The sequence below is a fragment of the Protopterus annectens genome, chromosome 17.part0 (genome assembly GCF_019279795.1).
Source record: "Protopterus annectens isolate FY-2018-M chromosome 17.part0, PAN1.0, whole genome shotgun sequence".
In the NCBI taxonomy this organism is placed as follows: domain Eukaryota; kingdom Metazoa; phylum Chordata; order Ceratodontiformes; family Protopteridae; genus Protopterus; species Protopterus annectens.
Genome location: NC_056751.1, coordinates 217,032,908 through 217,055,391, shown reverse-complemented (window position 1 = coordinate 217,055,391; position 22,484 = coordinate 217,032,908). Strand labels below are relative to the sequence as shown.

General features: G+C 38.4%; 1 protein-coding gene across 3 annotated transcripts in view; it reads right to left on the bottom strand.

Annotated features, from left to right (window-relative positions):
- NRG1 (neuregulin 1) overlaps window positions 1-22,484 on the bottom strand; it is a 954,030-nt gene that overhangs the window by 579,096 nt on the left and 352,450 nt on the right. For 2 of the 3 annotated variants that reach the window (XM_044059286.1, XM_044059284.1), the window contains exon 1: window positions 6,641-7,995. The exons of the other annotated variant lie outside the window; for it this stretch is intronic. In XM_044059286.1, the coding sequence (XP_043915221.1) occupies window positions 6,641-7,322 (682 nt within the window). In that variant the 5' untranslated portion in view covers window positions 7,323-7,995. Of the gene's footprint in view, window positions 1-6,640; window positions 7,996-22,484 lie in introns of those variants that run through there. 3 annotated transcript variants of the gene reach the window in all.

The window sequence follows — 22,484 nt, the reverse complement described above, 5'->3', positions numbered from 1 at the left end:
CACTCAACCTCAAATACTAGGCTATAAACTGAAAACAGTTGACTGCTATTCAGAAATATAACATGTCAATACAGTTAGTGACACTAAAGATGTCCCAAATGACGTGCCTTCTTTTATCAGTTTAAAAAAGTAAACAGAAAAATAAAGGATGCCACCTCCCCCAGACAGCTATTAATAAAGCTTAAATAAATTACTATGGCATTACTATGCGCCACCTAAACACCAACAAGTTAAGCTAGCATAAACCTGCTGATTAATGACAATCGACTCGAAGGGCTACTACCATGGACAAGTTTCTGTGTACACATACCAGAAATGTTAACTATGCTTTTACCACAAATAAGTATCAGCACTTGGACACAGCCACGTAGTCTGTTGAGTTTTGGTTGCACTGAGCACAACAATTTAAAGGGGATGTAAAAAAAAAAAAAAAGAAAGAAAAAAAAAGTTAATACTTCATGGATGAAGCCAAGTCTGACAATACAGTTTAAACCTTGTCACATAAATAAATAGGACATGCTGGAGGGACAGATTCATATCCCAGAGACTCCCTTCACTCTGGAACAAAATCCCAGTCCAGGTTAGGCAGAGCCCCTCACTGACCCTCTTCAAGAGAAATCTTGACGAGTGGATGGGAGATCGTAAGTATACCCCCGGGATCTCTTCTGGGTCCCTGCTAGACAGAGGCACAATAAACTAACCGTAAAGGGGCTATATTCTGTGACCTACTATTCAAAGGCACAGTCTACAAATCTAAAAGGGAGGCAAAAGCCAAACACACTCTGGCTAGGCTTATAAATGCCCTAGGGCAGATATCCTAGTATCAACGTATGAACCTATAACCATGAGAATCAATGTGACAATAATCATTACCAGTTTTTATTACTCAGGCTGCCTTCACAAAGATAATGCATTTAAAATTATTATTTATCTGATGGTTTTGTAAAACTATTAATGTATTGCATTGCATGCACAAAATATTATTTTTGATAATTATATTTACAATACTCAGATAAGGAGAAAGGCATAAGGCAAACTACCAATGCTGGATAAGACACCAGTCCATCATAGAAAGTACAAATGCTTGCATCCTCACAAATCTATGGGCAATAGAGAGAATCACCATCTCCCTTACCTGCAAGTCTTTGAAATGCAGAAGAAAACCAGAGTACTCTGTATAAATCCCACCCAGCCAGAGAAAGGACATATAGACTTAACTCAGAAGGTACTCCAGCTGAGATATGAACAGGAAAACCAAACACTGTGTCAGGTGGCAACATTTAAAGTCGCACAACTGTTCCATTCATATTTTCAATCATGTTTTGCTTAAAATTTTTTAGCTACAGTTGCTTCACATGAGTATTTAAAGGGACAGCCAGTTTAAACAAATCTACTTTTTTAATGAGCTTATGTTAGCATAAAGTCAAGGAGAATCCGTTGCAGTGTTCTGCTCAGTAAGGCTAACTGGAAGCATGCTGACATCAGTGAAGTACAAAATAATGCAATGTTGAATATATTGTACATTATCCAGAAGCATCATTTACAAAATTACTAAAGCATTAAACACACAGTTATCAAAAGAAAGCACAATTTAAATGTCAGTCATACGGCATCACAAAATCCCTAAAACTGATCCATTACAGAAGTGTTGCAGGACTATTCTGTGGAAGATACGGAAAAAGTCAAGTCAAATGCACATGTGAAAATGATGCAATTACAATGCAATGCACACACAGCTCAATAATTATTCTCCAAATTCTTAAAAAAGGGCAACCTTGTTATGCACCTCTCCATTATTAGAGAGGTTCTTAACATGCTTTTTTCATACACATTTCAGAGATGTTAGGTTCTAGTGTCACACCAAAGCATACATAGCATTCTACACATTTTTCCCCCTCTAACTTGTAGTACATTGTGCTTTAGCTTCCCCCAAAAATTATGAGCAGCTTAATATTCATATCTATTTGTGAGTATGTTTGAGAATTGTCTGACCTCATTTCTCATGACATTAGCATAATACAATCCTCTGAATTAGCCAACACAGATTTATATGAGGAATCTGAACTTGGTGACAAAAGTGGGATTTTGTTGTACTGGTTGTGGTATTTGAGGCAGAGACTGCAGTAATCAGTGCTGAAATTTTGCCTATAATCAAGTGGTGGCATAAAGCATGCTCAGTGTACTGTGGTCCATAATCCATTACTAGTAAAAAGTATGATCAATGTGGTCTATAATCCAGCTGATGCATAAGCCATGCTCAGTGTGATAAAATACTGAATCCTCTGAGAAGTGTTATAAGCAGACAAACTAAATTGGCTAGGTGTTAGTGTCCGTGTGACTGTGGTGTGGGTAAACTACTGTGGCAGTGCTAGCCACCCGGCAGTGTAAACCTTGGCTCTAGATGACTGTCACTGTTGAAGTGACACCCTGAATGAAACCATGTGCAAAAATGGGAAAAAGGGGTTGTGGATGTATGGATTGATGGATTCTCTGTAGGCACATGCAGTGCCAACCCTAGAAACTGAAACATCTTCACAGCTTGACACAGATGGACTCTGCAGCAAATCTACTGCTCAGAAAAAATAAAAATAAATAAATAGAAAATCACATTTTAAATACAAACATTTACAGGCTATGTTATATGCCCTATAGTATCAGAACTTTTAGGCTTTCTAAGCTACAGCACCAGTGTGTATGAAGCATGGATGGACAGTGCCCAAACTAGTCTACTCAGCATTAATCTGTTACTGTAAACCTTATGCTTGTATTCTGCATAAGGAGATCATCAAAAAGACATAATTATAAACATACACAGACATATATGGGTTCCGCAGACTAATGTGCTTATAGTACTTCAAGTTTACAGTCTTATACAAGCCAGTGCATACCCAATGTCACTGTACCTATACTTTTTAAGCATACTCAGCAACAAGAAATCTGATGATCAAAGTGATTACATCTGTTTTTACATTTAACTTCTGCAAGTTAACGCTTTTTTGCAAAGTGCTTCTTTGGGCTGCAGCAGCTCTTTAAGAACTTAAACAGCAAAGTTTCATTATGCGTTGCTACGTAAGATTTTTTTGACAGCTGTACAGCAATACTCTACAAAAATCTGTTTATGTAATAATTTTCATGACATGCTATACCTCTAAGCATTTTAGGTGTACTGTTAGACAACCACTGACACACCTGAAGTATAAGTCAGCTATGCTGCACATTAGCTGCAAAAACAACTGCTGACAAGATACAGGAACTAGTCTGAAGGTGGAAACAGCGGTGAGAATGACATCAAGCAAGTTCCCAGTAAGAAAGTGGTTTAGCTTTACACCTATGCATTTATCAATGTGGACAGCATCAACATGGGGGTGGGGTGGGTGGGAAGGGGCACACTTATCAAAAGAATGGATCACCATGCAGTACACTAGAACCATGCATCAGCAATGACAGCAATTAAAGAATAAACCTTACACTAGTACATAATGTGGAAAAGAATCTACTTTAAAGTTAATGGACAAGTCTAAAAATTCAGCTGATTATAGCAGAGTTATGCTGATTACAAAACTTCAGGCAGAGTATACTGAAGGCCAAAATGGCATAACTGCTTTGGGCAAGAGAATTTAAAAGCCAGTTTTTAAACTATCCATTCCTACCTAGTCTTCACTATGCAATTAAGTAAGTTTACATGTTAGAGAGACCCTTTTCCATTTCGATTATCAAAGAGGCCATCACTACTTTTCACTCTATCTTCAAATGTTTACCCCCATTTATAAGCATTCAAGATGATTTGCTGAAAAAAATAAAACAAATAGGCATTCTGCCGCTCTCTGAAGCATTTACTTATTGTGTGCGAGTTCCACAGGCTACGAAGTAAAAACAAGAAGTATGCCCTTTTAAAGTATCGATCTGCAATGAAAGAGATGCCAGTCTGGGAGAAAGTCATTCAAGCTGCAGCTTCATTTTTAAATTGTTATTGCATAAATTACTGAATGTTTTTTATGTAATGAGTTACTCAGATAACAGTAAGGTAACAGTGTCTCAAAGAAGAAAGCTTGATATGTGCAATGTGTCTGAAAAGGTCTCAAACTAGAGTTTTCAGTGTATCTCATTTTAGAGGGAGGAGTGGCAATCAAGATGCAGGGATAACAGAGAGGCATGAATCCAGAAGCATAAAACTAAAGCACAGGACCGCAGTACAGCTTAATGACAAAGGCAGATCCTTCTTCAGAATTCCAGAACACTCTTAGCAGCAAGAGTAACATTATAGCAATTCTATCACAGCAAGACCAGGTTGCCGAGCTATCAGAAGGGAATGGAGGCTTAATGCAAGGAAAGAGAACTGGGCAAAAACAAAAGCTGCCCACAAAGCTCACTCTGGGGAAATAGGGTGCTTGTATGGTCCCTCCTGCCTGGCCAAAGGAACACAAGAGGCAATGTCCTGGGCAACACAAAAAGAGAGGCCGAATGATTCAGGTAAGAATGGCAGAGGGCATACAAAGACCGGGCTGGTTGGACTGCAGTCCAAAATGTGATTCATACATTCCTTTGAGTCTTGCAATTTTGAAAGATAATTTCAAAAGAGAAATTACAAAATTTGAGGGTTAATTATTCTTATCTTTGAACTGTGTTAAATGGGGGAGGAGGTAATAATAATAGTAGTAGTAGCAGTAGTAATAATAATGATGGTGTAAGAAATATAGGAAGGGCAAAGACACCTGGCAAGGTACATGGCAGAGCAATTTTTTGAAAGGTTACTTTTAACTTCATCCTCAGATGCAGAATTTCAAGTTTAAAAACATCCAATTATATCCATCTAGAAGACGTGTACCAGATGAGAGACACCCATCTATTTGGTAAGAGAAGTAAAATGAATTGGTACTCTCCAATTCCTCAGTGATACTAAAAGTAGACTGGGTAGACCTATGAAGAAAGGGTGGGTGCAGAGCCACAAGGAAGAAAACATGATCTGATAGGCTGTGAGCTGAACTCCGGGGCATTAAGGAAAAGATGCAACTACCATAGAAGGGCAGCAGCTGGCAGTACAACTGAACCATCTATGCAGTCAGTCCTGTGTCAGTATGTACAGCAGAAGTGTGATCACGGGAACACATGTTGTGTTAGCTGAGCAACAAAAACAATGTACATTTCTGAACTATAGAATATACAAAGCAGACAACTGCAGTAGTTTTGCAATGCTTTGTGCGATGCAGAGAATGTTAATATCTCAGACAACAACGGCCTTGTTATTCAGCTACAGAGGTCTAAAGAAGGAAACAATAAACCAAAAGAAAATGACAGATATGTCTTTGAGGTGTTTCAAAAAGAAGACTAACTATGCATGCAAATCCTGCAAACAAAAAGCATTTTAACTCCTGTGAATGCAGTGAAAATGTGAAGCCATGTTAATGTTGGATGGGCTGAGTAGAAAGAGATGTGATTACACATTTGTGACTATCTACACACATGCCACAGATTGTCAGGTAACATTACTATCTCAAAGGCAATTAGATCAATCACAGCACAATTTATCCTTGTCACCATTAAACAAGATGCACAGCAATAAAGTGGGAAAAAAGCCTTTATTACACTGCAGATACTCTTAAAAACATTTAAGAAATTGCAGTACCAGAGTAATCTTCCAATAATCTAATTTACAGACATATTAATACTGCTCAGCATCCTGCCTTACAAATAAAAGATATATATAAAAAACAAAGAACAAGTAATACGAAGAAACTCCCATGTTACAGACCAATTCTGGCAACTGAAAAACTAGTAGCATCAAGGAAAAATGATTTGTGGAAATTTTCTAAAGAAGGATGTAATGACAGTGCCAATCTTATAATTTACCACAGTTGTGTGTATCTAAAGGAAAGCAGGGAAATCATATGCTATGAAATCAATGAGACAAAAAAGACAAGCTCAGACTCGGAGCATAAAAAAATGAGAAACTGCTTATTTGCACCATATACAATACAATATTCAAAATATTAAAATGATATTACCAAACAACAAAATATGCAACATGTGGTTAAATGTGGGAGCAGGGGGCATTAAGCAGAAAGAGTCAAGGGCAGGAGTTTCCATTCCTTCGATTTTTTTAATTGTAACTTTTTTTAATCTAAAACAAACTGAATTAAGTTATACTAGAATTAGTTTTAACTCTGTTATGCACGTTTTACCCAATGGTCACATATGCCCTTCTTACTTGAAAATCACCTTAAGACAACACTTGTAAATGATATGAGGAAATATTATGTGAGCTACGAAAAACAGCACTGATTATGTTAAAAGTGAATTGTGCTGCTCTACATATTTATACATTTGACTGACAAGAGTCATCAAAACTATTTTAAGGGCTGAAAGGAAAGCATGCTGTCCGTGTACTCTTCTACTCTTGATAAACCACATGACAAATTCTCTACTGCTAACACTGTGCATATACATAAGTAGATATACAACAATTGCAGACACCAATTTATTCTCTTCATTTGTAATATGCTTTATCATTCAGCATAGTCACAGCTTCCTGGCCTCTGCAACTCCATCTACAATTAGTATGCTTTAGTTTAACTGCAGATGTGAAACTTCCAAGTTAACCACTTTAAAATAAATATCTGAAAATAAAAATTGTAATACTTACAAAACGGTGGTGCAGTAAGTATGCTTGTTTCTGTAGTTTGTGTGGAAATCATGGTGCTGGCTTCGTTAACCATAGGCGGAGAGGGAGGTGCAGCTGATGGCACAGAAGGTGCAAAAGCAGGCATCAAGGGCTGAGTTGAGGTAGGATAAAGAGTGGTTAGATGAATAAAAGGCCTGGAGGCTATCAGTGAAGCTTCAGTTTTTGTCTTGAATTCAACTTTTGATTCTGGACTAGACACTTTAGAAACTGAGGTATGTAAAGGGGATGATGACCAAGTAGAAACAGTTTGATCTGCAGTGATTACAGGATCTTGACCTATTCTCTTGGGGTCAAGGTGGGTTGGAGGTTCATATTCAAATATTTTGTCCACAAAGACCCACTTAAGCCCTGCAATGCACAGACAGAGACTTACCAAGCAGGCCAAAATGGGAAGGATGCAAATCTTCTCAGACTTCAGACAGCCCTTCATCCTGTCCACCCTCATGCAGATACAGCACGCAGCAATTAAGCCTGCTGCTCCAGCCACTCTGTCTTCATCAGCCTCAGTACCAGCAGCATCCTCCTCTACTGGTACTCCTGTAGAAGCAGGGCAAGGCTGAGTGCTAGATTCACAACTACTGGTACTAACTCCCTCAGACATCTTTAAATGATCTGTTTTGAGAAATGCACCCTTACGAGGCATTTAACTTAAGTTCCAGTGTCAGGGAAGCATTCTCAAGCATCTTGAAGCTGTATACACAGTACTGCACTTTCCTCCTAATCAAGAAAACAAAGCAGTCAGGAAATACTCCACTTAAAGTCAATCTGCAGTTCTTCATTTGGTTCTCAAGTCATCCCAATTCTGCAGAAAAAAGAAATCAGTCAATGAATTATGTAAACCAATAGCCTACTGTGAATGGTTGCTTTCTCACCTGGAGACCTGGAGCTGGCTGTGTATGCTTTGATGCAGAAAACGTTCGTCAGGCAACAGAAGTAGCAACAACATAAACAGCAACAGCAGCAGCAGCAGAGGTGGCAGCCAGAGCATCCTGTTGTGTTTAAACAGCAGCAGAGAGAGACAGAATCATTACAGAGCAGCAGGTGTTTGCACTCTGAGCATCTCTGCAAACCATATCATTAGCAGAGGGACTTGGAGGACCAAGAGCAACATCACGAGGGTGCACACAAACTGCTCTTCCCCTCCTCCGACCTCCCGCATGCCTTCTACTTTCTTATTTTGCCTTTCTTCATTTGCCTTTGCTGTGTATAAAGTGCACAGCAGCACTGAAAGAAACCAGTCCACAAAGCACTGCTGGACTGCCAGCAACTTCCTACTTGATCCAATTAAGATGAATAAAGGCCATCAAATCAAAGGAAGGCAGGCAGCAGTGATTTTTTTTTAGGTACTTGGAAGCCAGTAATTGATTATGCTAATGTACAAAAAGCTAGAGAGACGGGAGGGAGGAGGGGTGAGTCTGTTATACCGGAGCTGAGCTGAGCTGAAGCTAAGGCTGACATCCGATGCCTCCCGAGAGAGTCAAGCATTTGTACTGCAGTATCTCCCAGCTCACTGTCTAGTGGTAGCATAACTTTATATCACAGGAGTCTAGACCTGAAATCGGCAATTGGTGAGGAGAGATGCGATATGAACAAATGCTGAGATGGGGAAATATCTATAGTACTGGTAACAATCAAACACACACGGATATGAATGTCTAACATGATACTCCCATAATAATGTAAGATGAGGTTTAACAACACAGCTTATTTTCTGTGGTTATTGCAGCATGTACGACTGCCTACAGGAAACGTGGATATTTAGATTAACATTCTACAGCAATAGCCTCACATTTATTTCTTGTCATAGAGACCATATTTTAAAATGTATCTAGACAGGATAATAAGGTATTCAGGTTTTACAAATACTTTAAAGATAACTGCCTACATTTGTTAATAGCAGCAAGCAATGGCAAAAATGCACTAGACAATGAAATGTACTGTTTTTATGCTAATAAGTAATAAGTACTGGAAGGTTAATGACATTTGGTGTGGGATGTCAATAGGATGCAAATTGTTTCAGACATGGCTAATTTGAACTCTGCATTAATTAGATCTGGTAAATATCAGTCCTGCACAAGTCAGTATAATAATTTAAAGTATTCTACTCTTCTTTTCTGACATCCTCAGATTGCTAAATGAAAGTGGTACTTACGAAGTCTTACAAGATGCAGAAATAAGGTCATGCCTCTCAACCTCTTAGAGCAAGAAATCTTGAAAAAGCATAAAATGGGGGGGGGGATAGGGACACGTTTTAAATACTGCTGTTATACACTTAGAAAGTTGATAGAACAATCGGATTTGTCTTAACAAGCATTTTCTGAAGGATATGAAGTATGAAACTCAAATGTATGTCATTATTTAGTGACTTCAGCTCTCAGTGATTTGCCAGAAAACACACAAATTTTATGAAGAACTGATCACTAGTGCAAAATCAAAATCTAGAGAGTTGAGAAGTATGTACAGGACATATGTGAACATACTAAAAATGTAAACCTGCATGGCGAATGTTCCAAAACTACCTTTCCTGTTGTGAAATATGAAACAGTCAGTTTTCTGTGCTTCAGTCTTGCTCAGCTGCTACAGCAGATACAAAAAAGGGCACAATTTACAATATAATGAACAAGCCTGAATTAATAAAGCAATAAATAAATATTTTTGGTGTAAAAACAGAGTAAGCCCAAGTAAATAAAGTAAAAATACTGAATAAACTATTAAATCTGCTTTTTCCTAATGTATGTGGCAGAAATGTAGCTCTAAAGCCAGTAACTCTGGTTAAAACACTTAAAATGCAACAATTTCAAATGCAAACTGTACTACAAACACAAATGACTACAACCCCAGACTCCTGAATATGATCCAAAAATTTAAGAATAAGTCTTTTTTACTGACAGATATCAAGTAGTCGCCTTGTATAATGCTGCTGTTGCATATACTCATCCACTTACTGTAAGGTGCTGTATTACTTGCATTCATTTGGGAAAAGACGACACCCACCATTACAATGTACACAGCTTAAGGTCATATTGTAAATCAAGACACTCCAGTACCACACTACTAGCAAATTGCTATGTAATCCGAACACAATTATTAATGGCTATTACACAGGAAAGAGACGTATACATACTCTTTCATCAGGACTATGGTCATACTATGGACATTCACACTGTGTTTTAACCAGTAAATCTCCACACTGCAGTAAGCCTAACTTGAACTTGACAGCAGCAGAATTACAGGTAAACAGCCATGACTACAGAATGTGCCTGTCAACCATACCTGGCTTTATCTCAGTTCTTTACTCTGTCCCTCAAAAAAGTGTGAAATCTCCAAAAAATTAAAATTACAAAATTTAGTGCTCATTTAAAAGTGTAAAGATTATTATAAAGACTTTAATGTTTACCATAATACTCAATTAGATACAGTTTTCTTCTCTAATAGGCAACTTTAATAGCCTACAAAACCCCTCATATTTGTGAGAATGGGCAATGAAGTAGTTTAAATCACATGTGCCAATAGCATAGAAGCTTTATTCTACTTGTGTGATGACAGCTGTATTTGCTCTCATCTGCCAATCATCAGGCCACTCAGCTTGCCCATTCATTCAACCGGGAGAGACCATCACTTAGACAGCCCAAAATTGACAGTATGAAGGTTTTTTTATTTTATGCCTTAATTCCCCTGTGCACACCTAGCGACGAACTGGGGAGGAGAATGCACTGGGCTGACACTGGATGATATTCCATGACTTCTGCAAAGGACGTTTACTACCAGACCCTCTTCCTAAAGCAAAAGCTGTGGTCTTTCTGGTCTCGTCCAAGGAGATGACATTACCCAATGTGCCTCTGTGTACACATGCCCCTCTCCACCCCTTTGGAGGCAACGAGCCTGCCATGCCTGTTCACTACTCCCCTTTTCCTGCATGGGTCCTCTGGTGCTGGAGCTGATAATCAAACCCATGTTCTCTTGGATCACAGTCAGGGCACCATCCCCCTGCACCATGGCACAAGATGCAATGAAAGAGGTTAGACTATTGACTCAGAATCAGAAGATAATGAGAGGCCAATGTCAGTTTGTCTTTCTGTGGTGGACAGAGAAATTAGAAGACAGCCCTTGGTGACTACCTCTTTATGATAACTCAGAGGACCTTCCTGAAACAGCATGTGCTAAGGTGTAACAATTCACAGAATAATCATGCACACTTGTGGCATATAAATTAAACATATAGTATTTTAGAGTTTTGCACATCCACGGTGGTGCAGCGGTAGCATTGTTGCCTCACAGCAAGAGGTTCTCCTGTTCGATTCTCGGCTGGAGTGCGGGGAGTGCCTTCTGTGTGGAGTCTGCATGTCCTCCCCGCGGTTGGCTGAGCATTAGAAAGACATGCGTGAATGGGCGTGCCTTCGTTGAAGGTTGAACGTCGAGCTGGCACCTCGGCATTCATGAAAAAAAATCTACTGTCAATCATTAGCGGACCGGAGTTCCGCTGTGGCGACCCCTAACTGGGAAAAGCCAAAAGACAAACATCAACAATGGTATTTTAGAGTTTTGAAATCAAGAGATTACTAACCAATTTTTTTCCTACTGAAAAGTGGTGGATAGTGTTTACTGAAACCATTGATATATAAAACAATAATTTTGGCTAAAATTTTTTGTCTAGTATGTTTTTTCTCCACCTTTTCCTAGAGATAAGTGGGGAAGATTTGGGGATTTCATGTTAATTATATGCAAATGACAAACTGACTATATTTATGTAAATAAATTAAAAAAACACAGACTTGGCAAACTGCTCTAATTAAACACCTACCAAAGCAAATCAACCTAAAAGACACCTCCCACCTCCATCCAATATCCAGCCTCCCAATTCTAGGGAAATTTCTTTATAAAAAATAGTCTACACCCAACTCTCCTATGTCTAGCAGTACCACTTGCTCTCCCCTTGGATGAAGTACTGTGACAGAACTTTGGTCCCTAACTGATGACATCCTGCTCAACTCCTCCATCTCTCACTTATCCTCCATGCTAATGACATGGTCATTTACTAAATCAGGTCACTTGCACACCAACATTCAATGCCAACTCAAGTCAGACTTACATAATGAGCTCCACGGCTCATAAACTACTTGTCAACCCCACCAAGACCAAAAGTATGCTTTGTGAAACTCCAAAGAAAATTCACCAAGCACTTGACTCCAACTATCTTTGACTGACAAACATTCCACTGAAACAACCTCCAACTTAAAATAACTAGGACTATGCTTTGATCAGTCACTAAACTTCCATTTCCACATAAAGTGACAGCCAGATTAAACTCCCACCTCTTCTGAGCCAAAATGAACCCCCCTTTTTTCTATTCAAACCAGCCAAAACAGTCACTGGCAAAGGAGGTCTCCTTTTTCAACTTGAATATGGGTTCCAATTTTTGCTTCTGCCTCCAAGAAAAACATTGCCACAGTTCAGACCATCTCTAACAGCATCTGCCGATTCATTACAAACTAACCTCTTTGAGAACATCACTGTATCACCCTAGAAAAAGCCAAATGGCTACCCATAAAACAAGGATCAACCTACTTTTTGGACCCCACCTCTACAACTTAATCCAGCTGCACACATTTACTCTTCTTACAGCTAGACTTCACGAAAAAAACTCTTCATGCAAATATACACTCCTCACAAGCCACACCAACTCTCATCACCACTATAACCAAACTCACTGCACTGCACATGCTTTCTCCTCTCGGGTACCTTTTCTTTGGCAAGCTCTCCCCATCAACATTAAGGAAATAAAGCACTTCTTCATCCATGACAAATACTTCTGCTTCAACACATGACAAATCACATAACCTCTCTCTCTTCCTCCTCTCTCAAGATTTACTGAAGATTAAACCATACTGTACACAAGAGTCTGCTTGATGGTACACTGTACCGTGCTGGATTGCTCACTGCACTGTATGTAAATTTTTTATGTAATTAGTTTGCACTACTCTGTTAGGGCTTAGTTTTATACTTTTTGTTTGTGAAATGTTTTGTATTTTACCCTGGCTGAGCCTGAAACTGGTCAGTACTGATCACTGCACTACCCTGTTAAACATACATAAACAAAAAGAGAACACTGCTAAGAAAAGTACAGACCACATGGAAAACTGGTACTTGTGAGAAACAAAGCTGCTGGCTGAGAATCCTAAAATCAAAAAAAAAGAACTATGCACTGTGGACAAGCTCAGTTGAGACTTCATAGTAATCAAGCACTTATTTGTTATGTAATCAAAACTTCTTTATTGAAAAACAAATAGATGAGCACTTCCAGCCTTAAAATAGCTTCATCAGATCAGATAATACTAAAAAAAAGTTGATACATGCAAAGGCTTGCACTGTGTGCATTGCATGTTATGACCCAGAGCTGCGGTGGAAGATATTTAGGCACAAAATCCTGGATCCATAGTTTACACTGACTTGCTCTAGCTATACTTGCTCAGTTTGTAGATGCTTTGAGTGTTGCTGGCTCAAGGTGTGCTCCCTTCTGATTCATTGGCTCAATATTCATTTCCGCAATATGCTAAGTTTCAAACTATAAGGGTTATAGTTTAATGGTGTTTCAAGGTTGATGGGAAGTGGAGGACAACTGATGCATTCTCTTCATGTTTTAAAAACGAGTGATACTTCTCTGACCTTGACCAACCTCAAAGAGCATGTAAGAAAGGGGTGATGGTAGCAGGAGGCTAATTCTTATTCTACTTCAGCATCTATGTTTATATGTACTTGATATGCAGGTTTCATGCATAAATGTATATGCTTTTACATTTATAGCATGTACATTTTGAGAGAAAAACAGTAGACCCAAATGTACTGCATCTATGACATTTGCTCTTTCTCATAAGGGAGTACAACCCGACTCCAAACCATCTCTGCAAACTGAAATAAAACAATCGTCATACTAATTAATGTACAAGGAGTTTCCTATCAAATGCTTGACACTCAGAAGGACTAAGTCATGCAGTTACTACAACCCTACCACAAAAGTTGGCATGCCAGTACTATAAAACCAAATAACCAAAGTGAATCATGACAAAGAAACCACAACCACATATGAAAAAGTAATGCTAAGAGCCAGCATCCAAGGAAACTCCAAGAGCAAATTCAGGGGATCTCCTGAATTTGCTCTTGGAGTTTCCTTGGATGCCATCTCTTAGTGTAACTTTTTCATATGTCAGAAATATACAATGAATCCTGAAATTCCTTACTTGTCCTAACCCAGGATCAAGAGCTAACAAGGGTCTGGAAGGGGGGAAAATATGAACAATCTGTAATGGCAGTATTCGACATTGTGATCGTCGGTAGGCAGGGTTCACTCAACTTGATTTGACCTTCCGAGTGTCACACTTTTGATTGGAAACCTGTACAAAGATGGCATTTCTCTTACACAGATGTAAAATCAGATTAAAGTTGACATTACCTACACATTATAATAAAAAGCTACTACCAGAAGTCAAATAAGGTGAAAGAGGGACAGAGGCATTTTCAACAAACTGCAGGTAATACTTGTATCCCTGAGCAGTGAGCTGATTGGCATGAGTTGAAATAAAAGATATGTGCTTACTATAATGCTAGACCTGCACGAATAGGCCCACTCTCCGTTAATTATAAGACAAAAGCTACAACCATTTAGATTGCTTGTCAATCCAAAGTTTTCCAGAATGCAAAGTGCCTCCCTCCTCATCTAGAATTGCACCACACTGCTCTTAGTCGCCAAATTAATTAAGCTGTTTACTTAGTAGATTAGGTTATGGCTACAGCTTGACTTCTAGAAAGCAAACTTTCGAAGTGATATTTCGCCTACTTTTTGTGCACAATTTAAAACTGAACAGCTTATCAGACAAGCAACTGAAAGCATAATTGGAAATGGTTAAAACTTCTTTAGACAATGTATGAATGACATTTGACCTTGATAAATGTATAGAAGAGATGAGTATAGCAGGAAAACAAGTACCAAGAAACTTTCAAACCCGGTAGACAAATGTGATATAAAAGAATTTGAACAAGAGGGATATTATAAACATATGTAAACAGTATTCTGGGTCAGCAATACATCAGGAACAAATGAGAACAAAGCTTAGAAAGGAAGATAAAAGAAAAACTAATATTGCAAGCTGTATTTCACATCTAGGATGAAATTTCATGCTGTAGCTTGCTCATCCTATTCTAACTTAGTTTTGACATGAATGACTAGCCCCAAAAAGTGCTTAAAGAGTTGGATAGAAAAAGAGAAATGTTTCATGCTTAGCAAATGATATGAAAAAAAAAACAGTGTATGGCAAGATTCAAATCTAAGATGACATATTTACACACACTAGGAGAAGTATGGAAATCAAAGCAGAAGTGGACAATTACAGGTACCACCTGAAAGTTATTTAAAAAATATACATATACACACACACACACTTTGAGACCAAATGAAAATGTAAAGCCCACAATTATAATAGCAAATATAAGTAATTGCTGGAACAACCGCATGTTGATCAAGATATGATCCATGAATGGTTAAGGAAATGCATTTTAAACTTGAAGATGAAAGGTTAATGACAGCTCAAGACTGCGGACTACCTTCATGGTGGTTTTACAAAATCTACGTAAAAACCGGGAGATGCAGACAAATGTAGATTCTGCAGTACAAAACTAGAAACAGTTGCACATCTTGTTGCTGAATGTGACATAATTATTGCAGAGGGTCTGTACACTGAAAAGCACAATATTTTGGCATTTTTTTTTTTTTTTTATACTCCTCAATTTACCGTTGACTGGCAAAGAAACAGACCTGTGATGCTGCTTGTACCAGATGCATAGATCTGTGAACAGACTTTTTTTTGCCATGTGCTTGATGAGCCAGATGTTGCTCTGATGGGATTATCCAACTTCAGCAGTTAAGCAGAAAGTAGAAAACCAAATATGAAAAAAAAGACAATAAATAGTAATGTTAATTACTGAAACAGTTATACCTAGAGACAAAAGTCAAACTATAAAAAGTCATGTTGCTTCTACTATTATTGAAACTAGCTTCATTCAACAGAAACCGACAATGTAGGATACATATACTTTATGAAGCTAGTTTCAATAACAGTTGAAGCAACAGAAGTCCAAAAAACGTTTGAAGCATACCTGAATCTGCTACAGGAGTAGGAAACTCCATTTGAAATAAAACGGGAAGAAAGTCTATGTACATTTCTGGTGCAGAGAAGATTACTCTTAGCAAATATTAAAGATCGAAACAATACTAATCATATACTTTAATTGTTCCCTGCCTTAGGGACAAGCTCCATTCCTGTCAAGGTATTAGAAACCAGGACCATTCCTGTCAAGGTAATAGAAATCCCCATAAACATTTGGGGAAATTAAAATGAATATGAATGAGTCATACTGCTTGACAGGAGAATCATGGAATCAATTTGGAGAATAATACAAACTGTTAATATGACTGGTGACCCTGTCATAATTACTTGTAATACATGGGTAGTTCTAACCAGCACAATGTACTACTACCTAAAGAAAGAAAGAAAAATAGAAGCAGCAGAGTACAGTCCTTTAGAGCTCAGAAAGATGTAGTACTTAGCACTGCCACACACACAGCAGCCAGAATTGAAGGGCATCCCTCATCAACCAACAATTTTAAAATGTATTATTTGTTTACTAGGAAAGTCTGACTAGTTAATAAATACCCAATTTTCAGCAGAAACTGGGGAGAAAAGCTCCAGAGTTAATCATCATCAAATAAAACAGTAGCATATTTGTAACTAAAACATATACATATTATATACATAAAATTTGACAGTGGAATACACAGTATACAATACGATATGAGAAGACACCAATGATGAAATAACAAAAGAAAAAACTGCAATTAAAAACGTCAATCAGTATATACAAAAGTATTAGAAAACTATGCTAGGAAATAATCAAAAAACATTATACAAGACCCCCACCAAGAACAGGTTGATGGCAAGTGTTGAAATGGTGAAGACAGGTAGTATGGACGAAAGATTAGTAAGAATGTAAAGTACATCTTGATGCAGATCACACAGGACACGTGGGTGAGAAATTCTTTGAGAGAGGACTTAAATACATGGAGGCTTAATATAGTTCTGACTGAATTTGGGATAGAGTTCCACAGTTTGGCTATGCAGTGTGACTTGGGAGACAGTGATGGAGAACCGAGGAGACAGAAGGGCAGGTAGACGGGTAAAAGCTATTGGTCACTTTGCCCTCCTACTTCTTTACTTATTTGTGTGTATGTGAAAATTGTGGCAGCATGACAGGAGTTACAAGTCTCAGAGCTGCAAGAATGTTTCTCCAATGCAGTTCAAAGGTGGCTGTGATCTGTGTGACAATGCAGATCTCTGTAATGACAAGGTGCATATATCAGACAAGTGCAAGACTAGTTTGTTGATTTTGGATCATATTCAATCCAATCAATGTGCTATGCTGTATTTTAAAACATATCATGGTGGTGCTGTGGTAGCGTCGTCACCTCACAGTAAGATGTTGTCCTGTTCGATTCTCAGCTAGAGCGTCTTCTGTGTGGAGACATGAGTGAATGGGCACACCTTCGTTGAAGGTTGTGCGTCAGGAGTGGCAACTCGGCACGTAAAAATCTACTGCCAATCCTTAGCAGACCGGAGTTCCGCTGTGGTGACCCCTAACCGGGAAAAGCCGAAAGACACAACAACAACATCATTTACCCTCCTTTAACATTTTTTTTTAATGATTTGATGCGTCACTTTAACCGTGCAAAAGGTACCCTGTATCTCTACAGACCAAGTCGCAAATGCCCTCTCTAAACAGAGCATCCATGGGACTTGATAACATCCCAGGCTGCATCCTACATGGGCTCAAATAAGAATTAGCAACTCCATTGGTACTCTTTTCAATCAGTCTATGCACTGGTTTCATCCCAGCTGAATGGAAAAAGGCCACCATTTTCCCCTTGTACAAAGGTGGTGCTTCCACTGACCCCGGGAACTACAGACCTATTAGCCTAACTAGCCTTATCTGCAAGGCCATGGAGTGAATCATGGACCTTAAAGACATTGGTAACCCCCAAACACTTGACCCTAACTCAATCTGAGTTTGTCAAAGGGAGATCATGCCTGTTAGCAGTCACCAAGGCCCCTGATGAGGGGAAATCTGTGCATACAGCCTACCTAGACTTAGCCATGGCTTTTGACACCATTTCCCGCTCAGGCATAACTGACAAACTCACCCAGCTAGGCATCAACCCATACATCATTAGATGGGCCTCTAACTGGCTCACTGATAGAACCCATATAGTCAGAATAGGGGAGTCCACCTCCAACAGCAGACCTGTCACCAGCAGTGTTCCACAGGGATCTGTCCTTTGCCATCTACTGTTTAATCTATTTCTCCTAAGTGCAAGCAAAAACTAAAGGTCTGTGGCTGGCCAAGTTTGCTGATGACTGCAAACTGGGAGCAGTCATAGAATCTCCAAACAATGTCAACATCCTACAAGAGGGTCTAAAACAAATGACTGCTGACAAAGTCATGGCCTTAAACTCAATGCAAAAAATGTATTATCATCATTTTTGATAACAGTGATGTTCCTGCTAAATATCACATCAATAACAACACCCTAAGTATGCACTCAGTGGTGAGAGACCTGGGCACACAGGTTGACAGCAACCTTACCTTTGATCATCCTGTCTCCACATTGGTAAGAAGGGCATTCTATATTGCTCATCTCATACGTAAGGGCACTGATTCCAGAAAAAAAGAAGTTATAACCTCCCTGTACTCTTCCCTCATCAGGCCAATAATTGAGTACAATTCCCCTTTTGGTATGTACCTTTCCAAGCACCTGCAGCAACTGGAGAGACCACAGATGCTCCTCACAAGGAAACTTCAAGGTCTTCGGCACCTGTCCTATCAGGATCATCTGAAATCAGTCATTTTATTCTGTTTCATACAGACTAATCAGAGGCGATCTCTAACTTGCATACAAGACAATCTTTGACCTGCTTTACTGGAAATGCTGCATATCCACAAGTCAAATGGTACATAAGTTACTCACTATAATGGCCTTAACCTGGTATATGACATTAATAAACCTGCTGGAGGGACAGATTTGTCACCCAGAGGTTGCTACACCTTTGGAACAGAGTCCGGCTTCATGTCAAGCAGAGCACCTCATTGGCCCTCTTCAAACACAATCTGGATGATTGGATGGGAAACCATAAATAAACTCCAGGGATACCACCTATGTCCCTCTTGGACAGGGGTGATAGGTGCTGATCATGGAAATAAGGGTAAAACGTGGCTAGGCTTGTAAGGGCAATAGGGTCATTGGCCTAGTAACCTCCTATGAAAGTTATGATGGAATAAACTTGCTGTCTCTGTCTGAAATGGACAACAGGACATCATAAAGGACAGTTTAAGAAGAAACAAAAAGATGACAGTAGTTAACTACAAATGCAAGATTTGCTTTATTTTCTTAATAAATGATTGATACATCCAAGTAATGGCTCAAGATATTTTGTAGGTAGGGTAAGCATAGGTGTTGGCAGCAGCACCGATAAGAGCAACACACAGATCTTCTCCAAAATAAAACCGCAGCATCCGATGGCATGACCTTTGAATGCAAAGAGACACTGTTCTAAGTACGATCAGTAACAATGCTGTCCTTTAAGACTGCAGGGTTACAGAGTATAAATATGTGTTACTATGCTGGCTCCTAAACACTTCAGCGGCAGGGACATTTCCTGTTAAATACATAATAAGGCAGTTAGAGTTCTGTGTCTGGGTAAGGCTGTGTTATCAAGTCATTAATAATTTATTATTCCAGCAGTAGCTATAATGTAGCAGACAATTAGCTATCAGTACATACCACACACACACACTTTACATACAGATACACACACACACACACACATACATATATATATATATATATATATATATATATATATATATATATACACACTCACATATATATCTGTGTGTGTGTGTGTAACATAATCAAATAAATGCATGAATTGTGTGCGAAGCACAAGATTTCTTACAGAAAGTTACTAGATTTTTTTAATGTGATGGCTGCAAACCATGATTTTTTTTCTTCTGTAGCTATTACTGGGAAACATGCACTTTAATGGGAATAATAAATAGCAAAGAGGATGCAGCTTTTAATTTACTCCTGGATCTCACAGACTATACAGTGTTACAAAAAAGCTTTGAAGCACACCAGCAGCAATGTACCTCTGTTTTCACGATCAAATTATACCCACTGTTTTAATTCATTTCATATAAGGGTGCCTTTGATCAAATGGCTACTGCCTGTTTGCACCACACTAAATTTTATTAATGAAACATTGTTATGCAAGTCAATACATAAGAATGCAGGGGATGAAAAAAACAGAACTATATTATCTGATGCCATAAAAAAGTACTGGTATAGGAATGAGTATGCATTATGCCGACTTCCTTGGCTGCATCCAAGATTGATGTATTAGTCAGTCATGAATACATTAACCCATTTGCGTGATAATCCCGTGAATGGAAGGATATCAGAGCTACCTCATCTCATATTTCTGTCATCAATTAGCATAATAATACATCCTGTTACAGAGGATGTTCTTTGTGGTCAATGAATTTTTTGAAAAATGCAGAGCCAATGAAAGTATATTAAAGGCAAGAAGTATTAAGCCTCTAAATCTTTTAACTGGTGAAATCAAATGAAAGAAAGAATACTAATTAATGATCATTCACACTGTCTAGTTCTAATCATACAACACAGCTGTTAAGCTATGCTTGATACTTAACCCTATTTAAACATAGTGTTTATGTGATGTCGATGGCATGATTTTACCTGAATTCGTTAAACAAAATTACTCAACATATTAAAGTCCAAATTGTCAGTATAATAATTTTAAAATTCAAGAAACTTCGATGGCCAACTGATTCAACATTATAATCATTTATATTCAGAATGGCTTTGCTACATAGTTTTGGCAGTGTGAAAGGCCTGCAGAATAAGCCAGAATGGGTCAACTCTCAAGAGAAGCAAGACTAGTGGCAATCACACATTAGGACCACAAATAGCTTTGGAGGGCTGCTTTCCAGATCAAACAGGACAAAAAAGGTAGCATGGCAGAGTGCACTGGGTCAACTGAGGCCAAATGGGAGTACTGTTATATTTTGCATCATCAATAAAACTGAACAGAAAGAGATCCAATGTTTGTGTGTGCACGGGGAGACAACTTTGGACAGATTGGTCAGTGCAAAAGTATATTTGCAATGGCAGAAAAAAACATAAAAAGGCAAAGTTCATGATTAAATATGCAAGACCCATGTTCCTGGACAGATGAGGTCAAAATATGACAATGAAAATAAGATTAAAACATTTCCTAGAAATAAGGAACTTCACAAAAAATTCTAGCTCTGCGTGACAGAGGCCAACATACCTGTAGGATATCCTAAAGATAAGTAAACATTGCCTCTACCAAATTATGCTGATTTGTAAGATGATACAGACAGTAAAGTGAAGCAAGTATGTGGCAAGCTGAGCAGTCCGGTTTCATAAAAAATGCACAATTGCTTGTACTGCATTATCATTTCATGAATGCAGAACCATGGGCCGTAAAGAAGCACTGAAAAGAAGCATTTTGTAAACAGGTTAACTATCACACTCGTCTTTAAATACTAAGTTTGCTCAATAAGCTGCATCAACACCTTAGACAAAATGCATTCAGAATTTGCAATATGTCTAATCATTCACACACCGAGAGAAGTGTGTGCATGGTTGAGGCATGCCATTTCTGTAAAGTTCAATTAGTAATAAAACAGCGAAAGCTTTTCCTACAATTTGGCAAGGTTTTCAAGGATGTGTCAAATCCTGTTTTGCATAAGGCAGCACAAGACACTGGTGACATGTATGAACAGTGTGCACAACTGAACTTGGGGAAACTTCAAGCAAACATTTTAGAAGAAAGGAGAGAGAATAAAAAAGTCTCTCTTCAAGGATGAAGAAAAATTATACTAACAAATATGCAACTGGAAATGTGATGACAGGGGCCGTTGGAAGTAATGTTTAGTGCAACAAAAACTACACAATATCACTAGAAGGGAAAATATGCAAACTGAACTTAAAATGAGTACTTCCAACAGGGATGTCACGAAAGAATGGTATTCCGAGACTGCTCTGTGCAGCACACGTATGCAGCTATACAAGCAAATTAGTGAAGTGCTTTTTTGTGAGAAACTGTATTAAAAAAAAAAAAAAAAAAAGATGTGAGCTGTGCACGAGTTAAGTTGTGCAAAGAATACAGATTTAATTAATTTTCCAATACATACTTCACCTTATTGCAGCTTGCAGAAATACCTCAGCCTAGCACAAACTTTGATGGGGGTAAGGCAGACAAATAATCTTTGATGAGATGGCAGTCCATCACAGGACACACACACATTATCTACATATATATATGTATATATATATACATATATATATATATATATATATATATATATATATATATATACATACACATACACATACACACACGCACACACACACACACACACACACACACACACACACACACACACACACACACACACACACACACACACACACACACACACACACAAAGGTAGTTTTGAGGATAGCACATCTTTCAGATGTTGGAGAAAACTACAGCACCCAGCAAAAACACAAATAGGTATATTGGTGAAACACAGGCACCACCTAGAATGCACATTAAATGACATCCAAATTCAAGAATTAAATTATATAAGGCAGCAATATTCATCATCT